General features: G+C 43.1%; 1 protein-coding gene across 1 annotated transcript; it reads left to right on the top strand.

Annotated features, from left to right (window-relative positions):
- The first annotated feature begins 4,160 nt into the window (after positions 1-4,160).
- ddx23 (DEAD (Asp-Glu-Ala-Asp) box polypeptide 23) lies at positions 4,161-14,715 on the top strand. Its single transcript, XM_023990719.2, has 17 exons — positions 4,161-4,250; positions 6,047-6,222; positions 7,264-7,389; positions 7,689-7,782; positions 7,896-7,961; positions 8,088-8,226; positions 9,267-9,400; positions 9,957-10,069; positions 10,435-10,578; positions 10,716-10,941; positions 11,058-11,203; positions 11,319-11,496; positions 11,646-11,888; positions 12,037-12,188; positions 12,312-12,420; positions 12,704-12,878; positions 13,988-14,715. The coding sequence occupies exons 1-17, from the start codon at positions 4,248-4,250 to the stop codon at positions 14,209-14,211; spliced, it is 2,448 nt and encodes an 815-aa protein (XP_023846487.1). The 5' UTR covers positions 4,161-4,247; the 3' UTR covers positions 14,212-14,715.
- The last annotated feature ends 3,703 nt before the right edge of the window (positions 14,716-18,418 follow it).

Raw genomic sequence — 18,418 nt, forward strand, 5'->3', positions numbered from 1 at the left:
GTTGCACAATCCAGGTGTGGAAAGCTCTTACAGACTTGCCCAGTAAGACTCACAGCTGTAATAGCTGCCAAAGGTAATTCTAACATGTAATTGACTCAGRGGTTTGAATACTTACCTAATCAAGATATATTAATGTTTTTTTTTTCATTAATCTTTTACAAATGTTAGAATGTTTCTTCCACTTTGTCATTACAGAGTATTTAATTTAGAACGTTGACTTGAAATGACAATTCAATCCATTTTAATTCCACTTTGTAATACACACAAAAAAAGTCAACGGGTGTGAATACTTTCTGAAGGCACACTACGCTGTAGAACAGACAACTGCAGCTACCCTGTGGTTATTGGATGGGTGTACACTGCACAACAAATGTTCTACTCTGTTGTTTGATGACTATGTGGCCTTTAGAAAGGCTCAGCCCTCTGCCAAGGTGTATGAACTCTGGACATTCCTCTGGGACTGAGGCATTCCTTCCTCACACAGGAGAAGCAGGAAGAAACATCAATCAATCCAATAAGAGCACATCATATCGTATCAGGTCGATGATACACTGTAAATAATATATTATTAAGTAACTGGTTCCACAGCCTTTTTTGTTTAGTCAACTCTTCAGTCAAGTGTTACCTGAACTGAAAGAATTGTTGGCCCAAACTCAGCTCCAACTTGTGAAAACGTAGGCAAAAATTCAGTTAACTTAAAATAACACACACACACACAGTGCTTTTAACATACGATGTTTTCAACTTGCATATGTTGACATACAGGATTACATTATGCATGTTCATGTATACAGCAATTATTATTCAACATGTCCTCATCTGGGATTTGAACTCACAACCTCTTATGCCGCGTTCAAAACAATTGGGAATTTGGAAAAATACGAGGTCAAATCATGACGTCAGTGATCTTCCGATTGAAAGTTGGAGCTCTAGAAGAGACCCGAGTTCCCGAGTTGGAGTTCCGAGTTGGATGACCGTTCAAATCGACTTTTCCCAGTCCGAGCTCGTATTTTTCAGAGTTCCCAGTTCTTTTGAACATGGCATTCTGATCGTCCTGATACGTCTCAATGGCTGTGTCAATTATCAGTTAATCTGACTATTACTGATTTAAGCTATTTTTGTGTAATGTTGTTGGGGAATATTATTCTGTTTTAATGTTACTCCTGAATTACTATGATAAATAAAATTGGTTTTCTTGAGTGTACTTTTAACAGAGCTTTTAACATTTAACATGAAGTGCAAAGTGTAGCAATACAGGTGAAATCAGTCATTGACACAGACATGGTGGTGTTGCAGGATGACTGGAATACTGTGAACCAAGAGGTTGTGAGTTTAMATCCCAAGTGAGGACATGTTGAATATGAATTACTGTACAAATGAACATGCACAATGTAATCATGTATGACAACCTGTGTCAAATACATACATTTAAAATATTTCATGTTAAAAGCACTGTGTGTGTGTATAACTAGTTACATATCCGTTTTTAGGTAAGATGCCCAAATAAATAATTTCTAGTCGAATGAACATATGAGACAACTTGAGCAAACATATCATTTTAAGTTGACTGAATTTTTGCCTACGTTTTCTCACATTAGAGCTAAGTTTGGGCCAACTAATTGTTTTTAGTTCAGGTAACACTTGGACCGAAAAGTTAAGTAAACCCCAAAAATAACCAGTTACTTAATAACAATTAGTTGAAACCACTAGATTTTTTTGTACAGTTTAGAGCAGTTGAGGGATTTTGTTGAATTTTCACTCCATACTTATTATGATTTAGCCAGGAGCAAGCAAAGAACACATGATAACTTTACATTTTCTCTCAAATCTGTTGTCATAGCAACAGTAGGATGGTATGTGTGTGTGTGTGTGTGTGTCTGTGAGAACAGTCGGCTGACGTTTTTTCATACAGCCAAAAATATACACAATCATACCGTTGACCTTGTGTGTCCATACATTCTTTGTGAGAAAATCCTTTGTCTCAAGACATATTTTGTCATTCAATCAACCTTAAAAATCAATTACGTAGCCTGTATTCCATTCCATTTCAAATCAATACATAGTGTTTGATAGACGTGCATTGCTTTGTTTCACAACACTGTCACTGAATCTGTGTATGACTATGAAGATACAGTATTAACCCTGTCTACAGCTGCGCCTCATTTTCACCTTTTACTTCTACTCTTTTGTTCACAGATGAGAAAAGACAAAACAAAATCCAGAGAAAGAAAGATTCTCATTGACAGCTTCACCTCACATTCACAACAGCATCCACCATTACTATGCAACCGAGTGAATAATCAATGTATTGTTCCCCCCCTGTTGTTTTTCAGTTTCACCCCTGTTTAGCATCAACTTTGATCTGTCTCCATGCTGATATCGTTTTCTCATCCATAGCTGCTCCACACCTCTCTCTCAATGTCCCCCTGGAGCCAAAGGCAGGCCCAGAATAAGAATCAGCTCCTCTCCCGTCTCAGCTCCTGGCGAGGCTGTCTGTCCTTAAACTCCGTGTTTACCCTTGCACAGACTATAGTAGAGATTGAGATATGAATATTGAGATATGATATGAAGACAGTTACAGTACAGTGACTGATACTCTGACATAAGCTATCCTACAAAAGCCATAAATTCCCTATCACCCAACCATACTTCCGCTGTAGTAGCCTACTGTGCTATGCCTTGTTGTTCCTGTCTGCTTGTCTGTGTGCACAAGTGTGTGTCCTCTTGTGGGATTGTGTCCGTGTGTGTCCTCTCGTGGATGTGGGAGTGTGGCTCCAAATGGCAGATAAAGCAAATCCTTTAATCAGATCTTCCAGATACACAAATCCTCAATTTCAGAGAGAGGTATTCTGTTGTGAAAATCTGCTGACTACAGTGCAGAGTCCGTAGAGAGAGGAGCATATAATGCACGTGGCTCATAGTGGAATAGGGAGAGGTGGGCGCAGGGATCTAGTTGCGGCTGCAAGGGACTGTACAGAGAGGGTAAAGGGGAACAATAAGGACAGATGGGGGAAAGGTGAGGGGCAGCCGGGCAGGAATTGGTTCTGAGAGAAACACCTGTTATTCAATGACTGGAACATGATTGGTAGTCTCTACATGAATAATGAATAGATGGCTGACTAAATCACACATGGCGAAATGGAACTGGGTGTCTCTTTTCCCCTTTCCCTCCATCTCTCTATCACCTAGCTGTTTGATGATACTGCAGATAAATGGGGAGGCCCTTCTCAATAATAGGCAATACACAGTTAGGGGAAATTGTCGATGTTGCATGGTGGATTTCCTTTCCTGTTAATGTTATACTAAAGTCATAGTGAAATATCAAATCAAATTTGAGTATAGAAGTGGAATGCCACAAATTCATTTCAACCAATGTAAGCCTAATGGATATTCTGTTGATAGAATGTCTCCGTTCTCTTCTCCCGGAACGTTGTAATAAGATAACTCAAATGGAGTGTTCCTCTCTCAATGGAAGGGAAACACAGATTATTAAACCATTATCACATCCATCATCTAAGAATAAAATGACCACCATTTATATAAGTAGAAGCATTATTAGAATGCAGTCTTCCTTTCAGTTGTCTGAGGGGCTCTGTTTAAATTCCAATTTGCTAAAGATTCCTCAATACTCGAAGACTCCATGTACTGTTTGTTCCATTTAGATGGGGGACCAGTAAACTAGGTTCCAAACAAATAAAAGAATGCAAACATAATTTGCTACAATACATGTAACTCATGAGAACATTCTGCAGGATGCATCTCATAATATAAGGACTCTTCTCTTGTTTATTGTATAAACTTGGAGATCTTCAATTAATAAATGTGTAGAACAGTCTCTTTATGTCTGGCCTACTGTAGCCATAGGCTGTATTATGTTGTTTACATAGGCTACTACATCATTGACTCGACTATCTATCAGTAGCAGACTTGCTTCTCGTCTGTTGAAAACACATAAGCAAGTTTGCGCCACCTTGCGTTTCAAATGTGCATAACAGTTCAACGAATTACCACGCAGGCATTTAGGTATCCTTGTTCTAAACAATGTGGGCCCTAATCTTGTACCGGTGTTTCTTGGGAAATGTAGTGAAAATGTTTTTAACACCATGCTGAACCTACACTGTGCAACGCCTCTAGAAAACCACAATTACCAGACTCAGAATCCGCTGTTCTTTTCATTTGTGGCGTCGTGCAACATGGCGGCTTGGTAAAACGAAGATAGTTCGTAAGCATCTTGTTTTTAAGTGACCATGGTTCGTATTTTAAGTTATATACATGCATTTTACCTACTTAGGTTAGGCTGTAAAACCTTACAGTTGCAGTGTTTATAAATAACGTTTGGACTTTAATCCATGAAACGTGTTTTATTTCTATAATCTGTCCCCCAGTCGTTAACGAGCTTGCTTGCTAGCTAGTATCTAACGTTAGCTATCTAACTACCAGTAGCTAAGTAACGTTAGGAAGTTAAAGATAAAATCCACTAAATCGCTTTTTTCCCCCATTAGCCCAGCGTTGATACTGTCCCAGAATGTTTTGCATGTCAGCAGTCAAGTTTTTAATTCCGCGTTCCAAAACAACTGGGAACTACTCGGAAAAAACGAGCTCCGACTAGGGTATAATCGATTTGAATGGTCATCCAACTCAGAATTCCAACTCGGGAACTCGGGCTTCTTTGTAGAACTCCGACTTTCTGACCTGAAGATCACTGACGTAATGATTTGACTTCGTGTTTTTCCAAGTTCCCAGTTGTTTTGAACGTGTCATTTAGACAACTGAGAACTCTAGGGGGGACCTCAGACTGGTAAAAATCTATTTGAATGGTCATCCAACTCAGAATTCCATCTGGGAACTCGGGCCTCCTAGAATGCTGACTTTCTGACCTAAAGATCGCTGACGTCATGATTTGACCTTGTGTTTTTCAGAGTTCCCAGTTGTCTTGAACGCACCATAAAATATAGGATTTTCAAGAAGCAAATGCCGCGTTCAAAACAACTGGGAACTCGGAGGTCAAATCATTACGTCAGTGATCTAAAGGTCAGTAAGTCAGAGCTCTAGAAAGAATTCCGAGTTGGATGACCGTTACAATCACGTTTCCCCTGTCGGAGCTCGTTTTCCCCCCTCAATTCCCAGTTGTTTTGAATGCATTGAAGTTGGAGATTTCAGAGTCCTGAGCTCTCAGTTGTTTGAATGCAGCAAAAGTGTCACTTTCATTTTGTATCATCATGATGATGTGGAAGTGACACAGGTGGTGCTTTCAAGGCAACTGGTACTGTGTTCAAAACAACTGGGAACTTGGAAATTTCTGACCTGAAGATCACTAAGGCCATGATTTAACCAAATTTTGCCACAGCATGGGCACTGGGGGGGGAACTTCAGGTCGGAAAGTACAAGCTCTAACAAGATGTCTACGTTTCCGACTTGGGATTCCAAGTAGGATGACTGTTCAAAACAGTTTTTCCCAGTCTAAGTTTGTTTTTTGCCCCCTGAGTTCCCAGTTGTCTTGAAACACACTGAAGTTGGAGTTCCCGGTTGTTTTGAACTCGGTATATTCTTCTTGGAAGTCCAATATCTTGAAAACTTGACTGCTGACACGCAAAACATTTGGTACCGCATTAACAATGGACTAATGAAAAAAATACCAAACGATTGTTTTTGAGTCTTGCAAAAAATAATCATGATGATAATATCATACTTGCTAGTTACCTCAGTAGCTACCTAGGTAGATAATTACCTGACATTTAGCTAGTTCACTAACCAACCATGTAAGCCGGAGGCCAACAACTCATTAGAGAGAGCTAGCTATATAGTTATTGAGCATGCAATTCTTTATTCCAGCCCAGCACTAAAAACTTGAATCAAATTATCGTTGTCTTTTTTTTGTGATTAGCTAGTTGATAGGATGATGGTTACACCATTAAGTGTTGTACATGAAATCGATAAATGGAGACAATCAGAACTTAGTGGGGGTTGGGGACATAACACACTGATATGATGGTAACATGGAGTTGACGACCTATAACTCAAAGCTATACTCATTCTGTTCTCACAGATGGCTGGTGATCCAACCGACAAGAACAATGCAGCAGAGACCTCAGGAGTCAAGGATAAGGATCGGGAGCGGAAACGCAGTCGCTCACGAGAGCGTGAACGCAAAGGCTCCCCGTCCAAGGACCGGAAACCTCGCCAACGCTCTCGTGAACGCAACCGATCGAAATCCGCAGAAAGGTTTGAATGACGCATAATTATTGGTAGTGGGTGAATGCGAACAACTTGCCAGAATAGTGTCAACCTTTCGGATGCATTTAGTACAGCTTCCCTACAGATTGAAATGCACTGCTGCCATAATCAGGGCAGCGTGGAATCCAGGGATGGCAGATGCTGCTGTACCTTTAATATTCCCATTCTCTAAAACAGTGTTTACCAGCCATGGTCCTGGCCGAACACTTCATTCAGCTCATTGAGGGCTTGATGATTAGTTGAAAAGTTGAATCAGGTGTGCTTATCCAGGTTACAATAAAAATGTGTACTGTTGGTGGTACTTGAGGACCAGGGTTGGGAAACACCGTATTAAACAGCCTTCTTTGTCCTCGTGCTAGGTAGCAGAAGCCATAGCAGCCATTTTGGAATTTTATTTAGACATTTCCACAGCGCAACGAAGTAGTCCATTCTGAGCCTGATTGGCTGACTATCCTTTGTCGTTCAATGCGATGTTCTACGTGTCATTCCAAAATGGTTGTTGTGGCCTCTGCTACCTAGCATGAGAACGAAAAAAGGCTGTTTAAATAAAAAAAAAAGAGCAGTATTTCAATCTTCTCGATTTATCAGTTTGTATAATGGGAATATTAGGAGTACAGCGACATCTTCCATCGCTGGAGTGAGGTACGTTTTTCATGCAGCGGTGCGTTTCGGCCTGTAGGGAAGATGTGCGACCGACTGATCGAAACTATTCTGGCTAGGCGAACCACATCTGCTATCTGACTCCCGTCTTTCCACTGTATTTGAAAGGTGTCCAGTGTTAAGTTCATGTTTTAAGTATCCCTATGTTTCTGTTGTTACGGGGCTATCACTCTGTTATTAGTGCGCCTGYGTAGGGGTCTCGTTGTTGATGAACCTGGCCTGAGTGCAATGGCAACCATGTAGTGTGCTAATACGGTTTAGTAAGCGTTGTTAAACTGGAACCTTGTTGTGTCATTTCGAGTTAACTTCCAGTGGGTTTATCGCAGGTTGGTAATATTTCTATGCATCTGACCTTTCCTTCCCCTCCAGAGATCGCCGTCTGAAGGACAAGGAGAGAGAAAAAGAGCACGACCGGGACAAGAACAGAGAGAGGGGTCGCAAGGACCGAGACAAGGACGGTCACCGCAGAGACAAAGACTGCAGCAAGAAATCCAGGTCTGTAGGCTTGAATCAGCCTGGTGTTTTAGTCACAGGGTGACTATTCGGTGCAGGCTTGAGCCGAATAACAAGATCAAGGTGTCCTAATGATATGGTTCCATCCAGAGACGTTAAAAACGTCTCTAGGCATTATAAAGAGCTGATGTTCTCAGCAGAATGTGGAACACTCCCACTTTGTTCCGTTCAGTAACTGAGTGTGAGCTATGCGTCTTTAAAACATCACGTAATATGCAGAGACATTTTCAAATCTTTTTTTCCTTTACCTTTTCAACTTGAGTGGTTACTTCTCCTTACAGAAGCCTCTCCCCCAAGTCCAAGGACAGGATAAAGAGGGAGAAGGATTTGAAGAAAGAGGAGGATGAGGAAGATGAGAAAAAGAAGAAAAGCAAGGTATGACCAGGGAGCAGTCTCTCTCTTCTCCAAAGCCCAGCTAACTGCCACGTTGTGATGTACCTTGGGTTGCATTGTGTTTCATAATGAGTATTTCTCTGTATCTCTCTTAGGTCCAGCCACTGTCTCTAGAGGAACTTCTAGCCAAGAAGAAAGCAGAGGAGGAGGCGGAGGCAAAGGTGTGAGACCTTAAGAGTGCTCATTTGGTTGTCAATCTGTTGGGTTGCAGTGAGGAGCAAGATGGGAGTGTAAGAATGTTAAGCTAGGCTTCTCCTACTGAATTTGAATGCCTTTCCCTCTCTCAGCCCAAGTTCCTGTCCAAGGCGGAGCGCGAGGCGGAGGCTCTGAAAAGGAGGCAGCAGCAGACTGAGGAGAGGAAGAAGACTATCGATGAGGACAGGAAGAAGAGGAGGATGTTCCAGGACATCGGGAGGAAGATGATGGGTGAGTAGGAGGGGCTTGGGGTTAGTCGGGAGGAAGATGGTGGGTGAGGTAGGAGGGGCTTGGGGTTAGTCAGGAGGAAGATGGTGGGTGAGTGAGGAGGGGCTTGGGTTAGTCAGGAGGAAGATGGTGGGTGAGTAGGAGGGGGGGCTTGGGGCGGGTAAGTTTTCAAGGGGGAGAGGAGGAAGATGGTGGGTGAGTAGGAGGGCTTGGGTTAGTCAGGAGGAAGATGGTGGGTGAGTAGGAGGGCTTGGGTTAGTCAGGAGGAGATGGTGGGTGAGTAGGAGGGACTTGGGTTAGTCAGGAGGAAGATGGTGGGTGAGTAGGAGGGCTTGGGGTGTTGTAACTTTTAATGGGTTACAGAGTTAATGATTACAGTTAATTCATTGAGCTGTATCTAATAATATTTTCTTTACAGTTATTTACATATGTAATTGTATTAGAAATTCGTGTGATGAGATTGATAGAACTACATTCATATTTATGTTGTATTGGTTAGTATTGGATTACGCTATTGACTGCAAGTACCAGAATGCCTTGCGACAGGTTGTAGAAAAACGAAGAACGCGCCATTATGTACAAGTGACAAATGATTATCCCGACTTTCGCTAGCAACTTTCTTTTATTGTTTTGTAGAATCTAAAGTTGTTAAATGTAACGTGAACGAGTAATATTACTAAAATAAGCTTTCACTTCACAACTAGACGTCCTGAGTCATTACTTTGAAGATAGTTATTCTATATGGGGTTAGTCAGGTCGCAATATTCTGAATGTCGCTGATAGAAATGTCTTCTAAAGAACTTAACTGATTCCCTATTCTACACGACAGAGAAGCATGTCTGGTCTACATAACGTGTTTCTATCTGAACTTTCAGTAACGTTGCACTCCACTGAACATGACCTAGGGTTCTGGAAGTTAGGTATCTCACTGTTAGACCTCTGGTTCGGTCTCTGACAGTGCTTGGAGTTAGGGTGTAAGTTGTTTTCACAGTTCCATTGAAAATGCTGTCGGCTCACAAGGTGTATGTCTGTCCGTGTCCCAGAGGACCCCCAGGAGAGGGACAGACGAGAACGGAGAGAGCGGATGGAGCGAGAGAACAACGGGGACCAAGCGGACGACGGAAGACAGAAGATCAGAGAGGAGAAGGATAAGGGCAAGGAGCTCCAGGCCATTAAGGTATGTCTGGAGGTTGAGGTTGAGATTGAGGCCATGTGCCGGTTTCAGGAAAACAGGCTCATTTCTGGGTTGTATTCATTCATGGATACCGTAGCAAAACATAGCTAAATATTTTGCAATACAAAATGGAAACAACGTTTCTTATTGGACAACGTAATGTCATCCCTACCTGTTTGAGTCTGTCGTCCTGTGTTTGGTGCCTAGTGAATATGACCCTGGACTAAAAACATGTTCACTGGAGATTCTCAGATTTATTTATTATTTTTTGTCAAATCAAACWTTTCGTCTCAAGCGCCGAATACAACAAGTGTAGACTTTACCGTGAAAGGCTTACTTACAAGCCCTTAACCAACAGTGCAGTTCAAGAAGGAGAAAATATTTACCAAGTAGACTAAAATAAAAAGTAATAATAAAAAGTAACACAATAACAATAACGGGCACCGGTACCGAGTCAGTGTGCGGTGGTACAGTCTAGGAGGAGTGAGCTTTGATATGATTGGTTGAACTAAGTGTTTGAGCCGGTGTACTGTGCCATCTCACATCTCTGTCCAATCAGGAGCGCTACCTGGGCGGGACTAAGAAGCGCCGGCGGACACGTCACCTGAACGACAGGAAGTTTGTCTTTGAGTGGGATGCCTCTGAAGACACGTCTACCGACTACAACCCCATGTGAGTCTGCATATGAACACTGGGATGATAAATTCACAGTTTCACCAACATGATGTGTCCGAATTAGATGTATCATTTGGATTAGAGGCCTTCACGGGTCCAACAGAGACGAAATTCAGAGTAATTTGTTATAGGCTGTTTTTAAGGACACGTAACTGGCTAATTTGGTCAATATCACTTGTTTATTTATGGCACTGGCAGCGTTTGGATGGAGGTTTCTCTCTCTCTCCGATACGGAACGCGTCTCAGATCCGAGAGAGAGACGCATACCTTTAACAACTTTGCTCCCTCAATAGACATTTGTCTCTCTCCTATGCCGCCTGCTCTCTTCCCATCTAATATCCCGCTCTGCCTCCGTCTCTCAGTTATAAAGAGAAGCACCAGGTTCAGCTGTATGGCCGGGGCTTCATCGCTGGGATCGACCTCAAGCAACAGAAGAAAGACCAGTCCCATTTCTACGTGGACATGATGGAGACGAGACGCACACTGGAGGAGAAGGAGCAGGAGGAGTGAGTCACGCGCACACAAACACACCTGGCAAAATACCATGCCCGCTATAACGCATTGGAATCGATGTCTTTGAAACGGCTTCAAACGGGTAATTGTCGTCCTCTAACCTCTGCGCCATCCCCTTCCCGCTCCTCAGGGTGCGGCTGAAGAAGGTTCATAAGAAGGAGGCCAAGCAGCGTTGGGATGACAGACACTGGTCGCAGAAGAAGCTGGAGGAGATGGCGGACAGGGACTGGCGTATCTTCAGGGAGGATTACAGTATCACCACCAAGGGTGGCAAGATCCCCCACCCCATCCGGAACTGGAAGGAGTACAACCTGCCCCCACACATCGTGGAGGTCATCGACAACTGTGGCTACAAGGTCAGCTGAGGACTTCGCATGCACACGACACCTTTGGGCCTTTCCCCTGATCCAGCACTGAAGCCGTTACTTGCTGTATAAAAAATGGCCTCCTCTTTGTTTCCCTTGTTGTCCAGGATCCAACGCCAATCCAGAGACAAGCCATCCCCATTGGCTTACAGAACCGCGACATCATCGGCGTGGCTGAGACGGGTAGCGGTAAAACGGCTGCCTTCCTCATCCCCCTATTGGTCTGGATCACGACCCTGCCTAAGGATGAAAGGTGAGGTGTCACCTCCCCAGCCAGAGGGTTACCCCTCAAACTACTCTCCAAGAGTTGCATGTCCTTCATTCAAACCACACATCCTTCTCACCCCCTCTTTCCCCTGTCCCTGTAGGATCGAGGACTCGGACCAGGGTCCGTATGCAGTGATCCTGGCCCCCACCCGTGAGCTGGCGCAGCAGATCGAGGAGGAGACCCTTAAGTTTGGGAAACCTCTGGGCATCCGCACCGTGGCCGTCATCGGCGGTATCTCCAGGGAGGACCAGGGCTTCCGCCTCCGGATGGGCTGCGAGGTCAGACACTAGAAAACAACATGCGCACACACACACACACACACACACACACATTTTTGCACGCGCAAACATGCAGATGCACACGCAATATTATTGCCCATATTAAGACGCGTGTTTGTGAGGTCTGAGTAAACGCGTGTGTTTTCCAGATAGTGATCGCCACCCCGGGTCGTCTGATAGACGTGTTGGAGAACAGATACCTGGTCCTGGGCCGCTGTACCTACGTGGTACTGGACGAGGCTGACCGCATGATAGACATGGGCTTCGAGCCTGACGTCCAGAAGATCCTGGAGTACATCCCTGTGACCAATCAGAAGCCAGACACGGACGAGGCAGAGGACCCCGAGAAAATGAAGATGAACTTCGAGATGGGAAAACACAAGTACAGACAGGTGAGAGATTGTTAAAGCTCTAGTAGATAAACACTCACTGAAGAAAATATAAATTTTTATAGCTAGCTGTACAATTTAAGAAGAGAATTCTCTTTCCCCTGCCTTTCCTCCTTCTGTCCGTCTCTCTCCTTCTCACTCTGTTTCTCAGACGGTCATGTTCACAGCTACCATGCCCGCGGCGGTAGAGCGGTTGGCCCGTAACTACCTGCGTCGTCCGGCCGTGGTGTACATCGGTTCAGCTGGTAAACCCCACGAGAGAGTGGAACAGAAGGTCCTGCTCATGGGAGAGGGAGAGAAGAGGTAACAGACTCGAGAGAGAGAGAGAGAGAGAGAGAGAGACACACACACACACACACACACACATCACTTCTATCCCTGAAGCTGTAGCTAATGCCGAGTCTCCCTTGTTGTCTCGTCTTCCAGGAAGAGGCTGCTGGATGTTTTGGCGCGCGGGTTCGAGCCGCCCATCATCATCTTCGTCAACCAGAAGAAGGGTGTCGACGTGCTGGCCAAGTCTCTGGAGAAGATGGGGGTGAGACCTCAGGCTCTTATTATGGGAAATGTTTACCACTCTGAACTGGGTCAAATACTTTCTAATACCTGAGCTGTGCTGGTTTGTTTTCCTGGTACACTGTAACGACTGGAATAGCTCCAAAAGTGCAAACGTAGTACTAAATCAAGGGCACCTCAAATACATCTATTTTGACCTTTAGTCATCCGTTCACCACTRCTATGGCTACTCTAGGAACCAGGAGGTTGATAATGCTTCTCTTTCTAATGATGTTTCTCCCCCTCTCTCGCCTGGTCTCTTTCAGTACAATGCTTGCACGTTGCACGGTGGCAAGGGCCAGGAGCAGAGAGAGTTTGCTCTGTCCAACCTGAAGGCCGGAGCCAAGGACATCCTGGTGGCCACCGACGTGGCTGGGAGAGGTATCGACATCCACGACGTCTCCATGGTGCTCAACTACGACATGGCCAAGAACATCGAGGGTAATACCATGACCTTTGACCCCGGGGTCTCTCGAGCTGGTCGACGTGGATGAAAAATTCCCTGAATTGATGCGATGATGATAAATAGAACGATATGTTTTTAACATGAATGGGCACCAGTTACACTACTAGTTTGATGKTTGTCGGCATCAATTTGCGCATTTAACGATCACATTTCTCTAGTGTAGGATACTTATCGTATTAAACGATTTTAGTGAGATGCCTGCGATAAGTGATCGGTATGGTCAGTGTCAATCATTTTCAGTTTTATTGTTCCAGCTCTAGGTCACTCACCTGTCTGTTGGATTTTGTTACTTTGTACTGCCTTCCATATTTGTAGACCGGGGTTAAAGTTCTCTGTCACAGAGGCATATGGAGTATCTATTCCTCCCATCAGTAAAAAAAAGATATATAATGTATATAATTTAGAGTAGACTTTGCAAGTTCACTGTCTTGAGCCTCCAGAGTGCCAGAGAGGACAAATGGAGCACATCTTCACGACAGTTATGCTTGACAGCGAAGGAAACTGCTTTGTGTCTAGCTCAAACCATTCCAAAAAATATGACCCATATTACCGGAGCGACCTCTCCTCCTTTTATATCGCGGAATCACACGCACTTTCTATAATTTCACAAACCGTGTCGCGGGCCATTTTCAAAGTAATCCCAGGCGTCTAATTGTTGGTTTGATAACGAACAACCTTGTTCAGTCATGCTACCTAGCTATATAATAAGCTGGTAACTTGAGAGGACGTGCGTCTAGGCCAATCTGGTGAGCACAGGAAGAAAGGAGAAGGGTCTGCTGCTCATGAGATTGATGTAAGCCTAACTGTATTAAACATCGATCTCTTTCTGGTGCTCCTTCAATTCTGTTTGGTGCCTAATGTTTTTAAAGTTGGGCGCAGTGTGTGTGTGGGAGAGGAAAGGTTTCATGCAGTGTTTTCCCCTAATTGACACAATAGCATGCAGATCGTTAAGCATGTATATTCTGCAAGGTTAACTTGGTCCCAGACAGTTTCAGTCATGGATTTAGTTCTTAATGCTTTAACTGCTGTGTAGACCTTTGTCTTACTACTTATTGTGACGTTGCCCCTTCGCCCTCCCCTCCAGACTACATCCATCGTATCGGTCGTACGGGTCGCGCTGGGAAGAGCGGCGTGGCGCTGACCTTCCTCACCAAGGAGGACTCGTCAGTGTTCTACGACCTGAAGCAGGCCTTCCTGGAGAGCCCCGTGTCCACCTGCCCCCCCGAGCTGTCCAACCACCCCGACGCCCAGCACAAGCCTGGTACCATCCTCACCAAGAAGAGGCGCGAGGAGACAATCTTCGCCTGACGTGCCAGATCGTGTTAAATGGTTACGCCGCCCTAGGACCTGCCACCACACACACTGGGTTTTCACTCGTTTTTATCATCTGTGTCTTCTGTTCTGTTCTTTTTTTCTCTTTCTCAGTCTTGCCACTCTCTACAGTCCTACTTTCTCATTCCTCCATAGTTAGGCTTCCTCTTCTGTAGCCCGGCTACTGTACGAAATGTTAGGCTGATGTAAGGGCCTGGGGGTTCATATAGCCGTCTGGTTTTGCTACAGGAGAATAGAGGGCTTCTTGGTCTGTGTGGGGAAGAGACGGTAATGGAAGGTCATGTGAGCGCCACACCTACTTATTTCAAAGATCCCCTGTAACCACACACAAGCGGTCCCAAAAGGCCAAGACAGAAATGTTGTAGTGTGATTGTGTATGATACATTTTTTCATTGGAGTTAGCCCTGTTGTGACAAGTTTTAAAATGGTGTAAAAAGACCAATACATTGAATACCTTTTGTCTCCCAGAGAAACCTGGTAGATGTGGTGTTTTTTTCTTTCATCAGTCAGCTGGTTATGATGAGTATTTTGGGATGTGATGTTTGCTACATTGATATCTATGAAGTGAATAAAACCAACTTTTGACTGACACCGTTTTAAAATAAGTCTTTCATAAACTGATCTCACCAGAGCCCTACAAAGGTTCTGATATCAATTCCCTGGACTCGATTGACAAGATTGCTGTCCTAAGAGCTACAACGTTCAAGAAAGCACATGACAATGGCAGCATTAAAAGTACATAAAATGTAATGTTTATTTCACTTAGCATTTTTACTAATATATTCTTAAATAGAAAGCATTCTATACAGCGACAGGCAGGAAATCTCTTTTTTTTTTTTACATTTTTGTTGTCTCAGAAATTGAGGAAAGGAGCGTCGGGTCACGCTAGCACACTGTGATTGAGTCCGGTGAATAGATAATACATGGTTATAATTTAGTGCAGTTATTGCATTACAAAGCAACCATCAAAAAACTAAATTAGTGCAATGTTTTTTTTTCTACTTACACAAAAAGAGGAAGTCCAGATGGGTTAAGGCGTTTTAACTCTTTCAATGTTAAGCTTTGTATTGCATACAGAATATAAGACAGGAAACTAAACTATAACCCTTGTATAAATTGTGCTTCATAAATCGAAAAACCTTTTTCATTGTCAATTACTACATTGGTCCGCTTTGAAAGTCATATTCCTCCAAAGTACAGTGAAAATCTCTAAGTGAGCTAAAACATGCAAGGCTGCATTTAGCAAGTCGCTCAATCCCTCTCTGATAGGTCGTCGAGGAACGGGTGGGAATAAATAGCTTCAGAGCCAATCCAAACTGCTCAATAGAACACACGTTCTAAAGTAAAACATTTTGTGCAATTTAAAAAAATAAAAATGTCTGCCTTTTTGTTTGTATCGTTAAGAGAGAGAATTCTGGGGGAAGAAAATACTCAACAGTTTTCCCTTTTCCGTTTCTAGTGAATACAAGTGTCGGCACCTGTACCCACACGACTCCTTATTCATTAATGTTGTAATTTTAATCTATGTTTCATTATTCTCCGTTATAGTCAGGTTACTCCATATTTGAGATGCATTCTGCTTTTTAAATGGTTCATTTGTAACTCAGAGGAGTGACTGCCTTTTTACAAACAGAATCGTCGACAAGAATATTACTAAGAAATAACAAGGAGAATCAGAATCGATGCATTAAAAGTGTAGAAGAACTGCAAAAAGAAACAATCAGGTTTCATGCAACACTTGCATAGAATTATTTTCTTATTTTTTTTCAATCATGCTGTGATTTTTCAAATAATACAGAACACTATAAAGTTGCCTGTTAGACATGGAAGCAGTAGACCAGTTAGTCCCCAGACTTGGTCCGTGGGGACCCTGTTCATGCAGATCTTTGTTCCACAATATGCCCAACTGATCAGTTCATAGACTAACCACGCAGGTATATGGTATCATGTCACAGTTGCTATAGCTGTGAGTCCTTTCGAAATGCAAGAGAAATCCAGGAGACCACTTCACAAGTTCCCCACATGATTAGCCAATGAATGAAGTGATCAGTTGAGCACGAATAAGTGATTGGTTGGATCAAAAACCGTATAGGTAGACTTGAGGATCTGCTTCGTGAGGTTGACAGTAAAACTGCAGTACACATAGAGTATAGAGACGGTTAAAACAAAAGGGGTTCAGAGGAGATGCTATGTGCTGAACGTGTCTGACAAACACTTCCAAACAGCCTGAATAGGTTGTGCTTGGTATGAAGTGCTCTCTCTCTCTTGCCTGGTGTTTGGAGACTCATATAAGTGGGGGGTGTAAGGGATGTTGTGCGGATGCTACAATAGCAAATGTGCTACACAACTGGAGGACAATCAGAGGAAGGAGTGAGATCAGCCCACCACTAGGGGCAGCTGGAGTCGTAAAAAAGGCATGCGATATTGCATTATTTTGATGCCTGAATTTGTGTGTGTGTGGGTGTGTGCTTGCATGTGCCTCTGTGTGCCACAGGAGGTTGGTGGCACCTTAATGTTTCCATGTGTTTGATACCATTCCATTTGCTCCGCTCCAGCCATTATTATGAGCCGTCCTCCCCTCAGCAGTCTCCACTGATGTTTGCTTGCCTCTGTGTGTGTGTTAAGAGTAATATTGATGTGTTACATTCCCTTCATAACTCATGGTGATATTCTGTGTGATATGTGTAATGACAGAAACAAGATATGTGAATATACTGCAGCTTTACAGCACTAACATACAGATAACCGTATAGAGGCCTGCGTACCTGTGCCTCCCCCAAAACATTCAGCATCTTCTCAGTAAATGAAAACAGGAAGAAGTCCATACTGACAAAATTAAATAAACCCCAAAATATAAATACTTATAACAGCCTGGTCTCATAGACTAGACATAACATAGTCAATGTAAATCCGGGACACTCAAATTAGTATGTTATGATTGGTATGGTTACATAAGACAGAAGGTTACTAAAGGCAAAAAACGATGATGATTGAGTGATTGAGCGGAGTGGATGAGTGGGCGTTTAACGCAAATGTCTAGCAACCCAAAGGTTGCGTGAATCTCATCACTGACAATTTTAGCTAATTATCAACTACTACTTTTTAGCTACTTTGCAACTACTTAGCTAACCCTTCCTTGAACAATAAGCCATATCTTAACTCTTCCAGCTAACCCTTCCCCTAACCCGTTAACCTATCTCCTAACCCTAACCCCTAGTGTAGTTAACGTTAGCCACCTAGCTAACCTTAGCCACAACTAATTGGAATTTGTAACATATTATACGTATAGCAAATTTCGTAACATATTGTACGTTTAGCAAATTCTCAACATATTGTACATTTTGCAGATTTGTAACATATCATATGAATTGTAATTGACACATATCATATGAAATGGCTGATTGACATTCACAAATTAGTACATACCATATGAAACATACACTTAATTGAGTGTCCAGGATTTACATACAGAATAATACTAAATGCTCTGAGACCAAGTTGATTATAACCAGGTGCCCATTCAATATGTACAATATATATTCGGATGCATTACTATTTCCCATTGCAGATAAGTAAAATGTAGACATTCCTACTTTTGTTTATCCAGAAAGAGCCTATGGTTCCTGTTCTGACCATAATGTGCAAATAGTCCTAAAATAATCATACATGCAATAATAAAGATACATAAACGTCTTAGGGATTTAAGGCCAGTAAATGTGTCATTCTACAATAGAGAAACCTTATGCAAAGAATCTTAAAATTTGACTTGACCTACAGCCAGTAGTTATAGCTTGCTATTGTGGAGGTGAGTAGCCCTGTTGACGTATAGCCTTTTATCTGATTAACATGGACCCCAGCTAATCAGAATGAGTAAAACCGTAAGCCTGGAAGTGTGTGATTGTAGAAGGTGGTAATGTGCACAGCAGTCAGTAATTGTTATGGGGACAATTGGTACATTGTTTCCATAGTTGGGGTGAGTGGTTGGGGACAATGAGCACACTTATTGTGTACAAGTGGGTGTCTTGTGGCCAAAGTTGTAGTTTGGGTATAGCTAGTTGTCTTGGGGTCAGGGGTACGTTAGAGATGTCAGTAGTTGTCTTGGGGCCAGGGGTACGCTAGAGATGTCAGTAGTTGTCTTGGGGCCAGGGGTACGTTAGAGATGTCAAGTAGTTGTCTTGGGGTC

Source organism: Salvelinus sp. IW2-2015, linkage group LG7 (assembly GCF_002910315.2).
Source record: "Salvelinus sp. IW2-2015 linkage group LG7, ASM291031v2, whole genome shotgun sequence".
Classification (NCBI taxonomy): Eukaryota; Metazoa; Chordata; class Actinopteri; order Salmoniformes; family Salmonidae; genus Salvelinus; species Salvelinus sp. IW2-2015.

Excerpts from the sequence above, each read along its gene's own strand:
- ddx23 (XM_023990719.2), top strand. Across the intron at positions 10,942-11,057 it reads TCGACAACTGTGGCTACAAG|GATCCAACGCCAATCCAGAG; the intron begins GTCAGCTGAGGA and ends CTTGTTGTCCAG. Across the intron at positions 12,421-12,703 it reads AGTCTCTGGAGAAGATGGGG|TACAATGCTTGCACGTTGCA; the intron begins GTGAGACCTCAG and ends GGTCTCTTTCAG.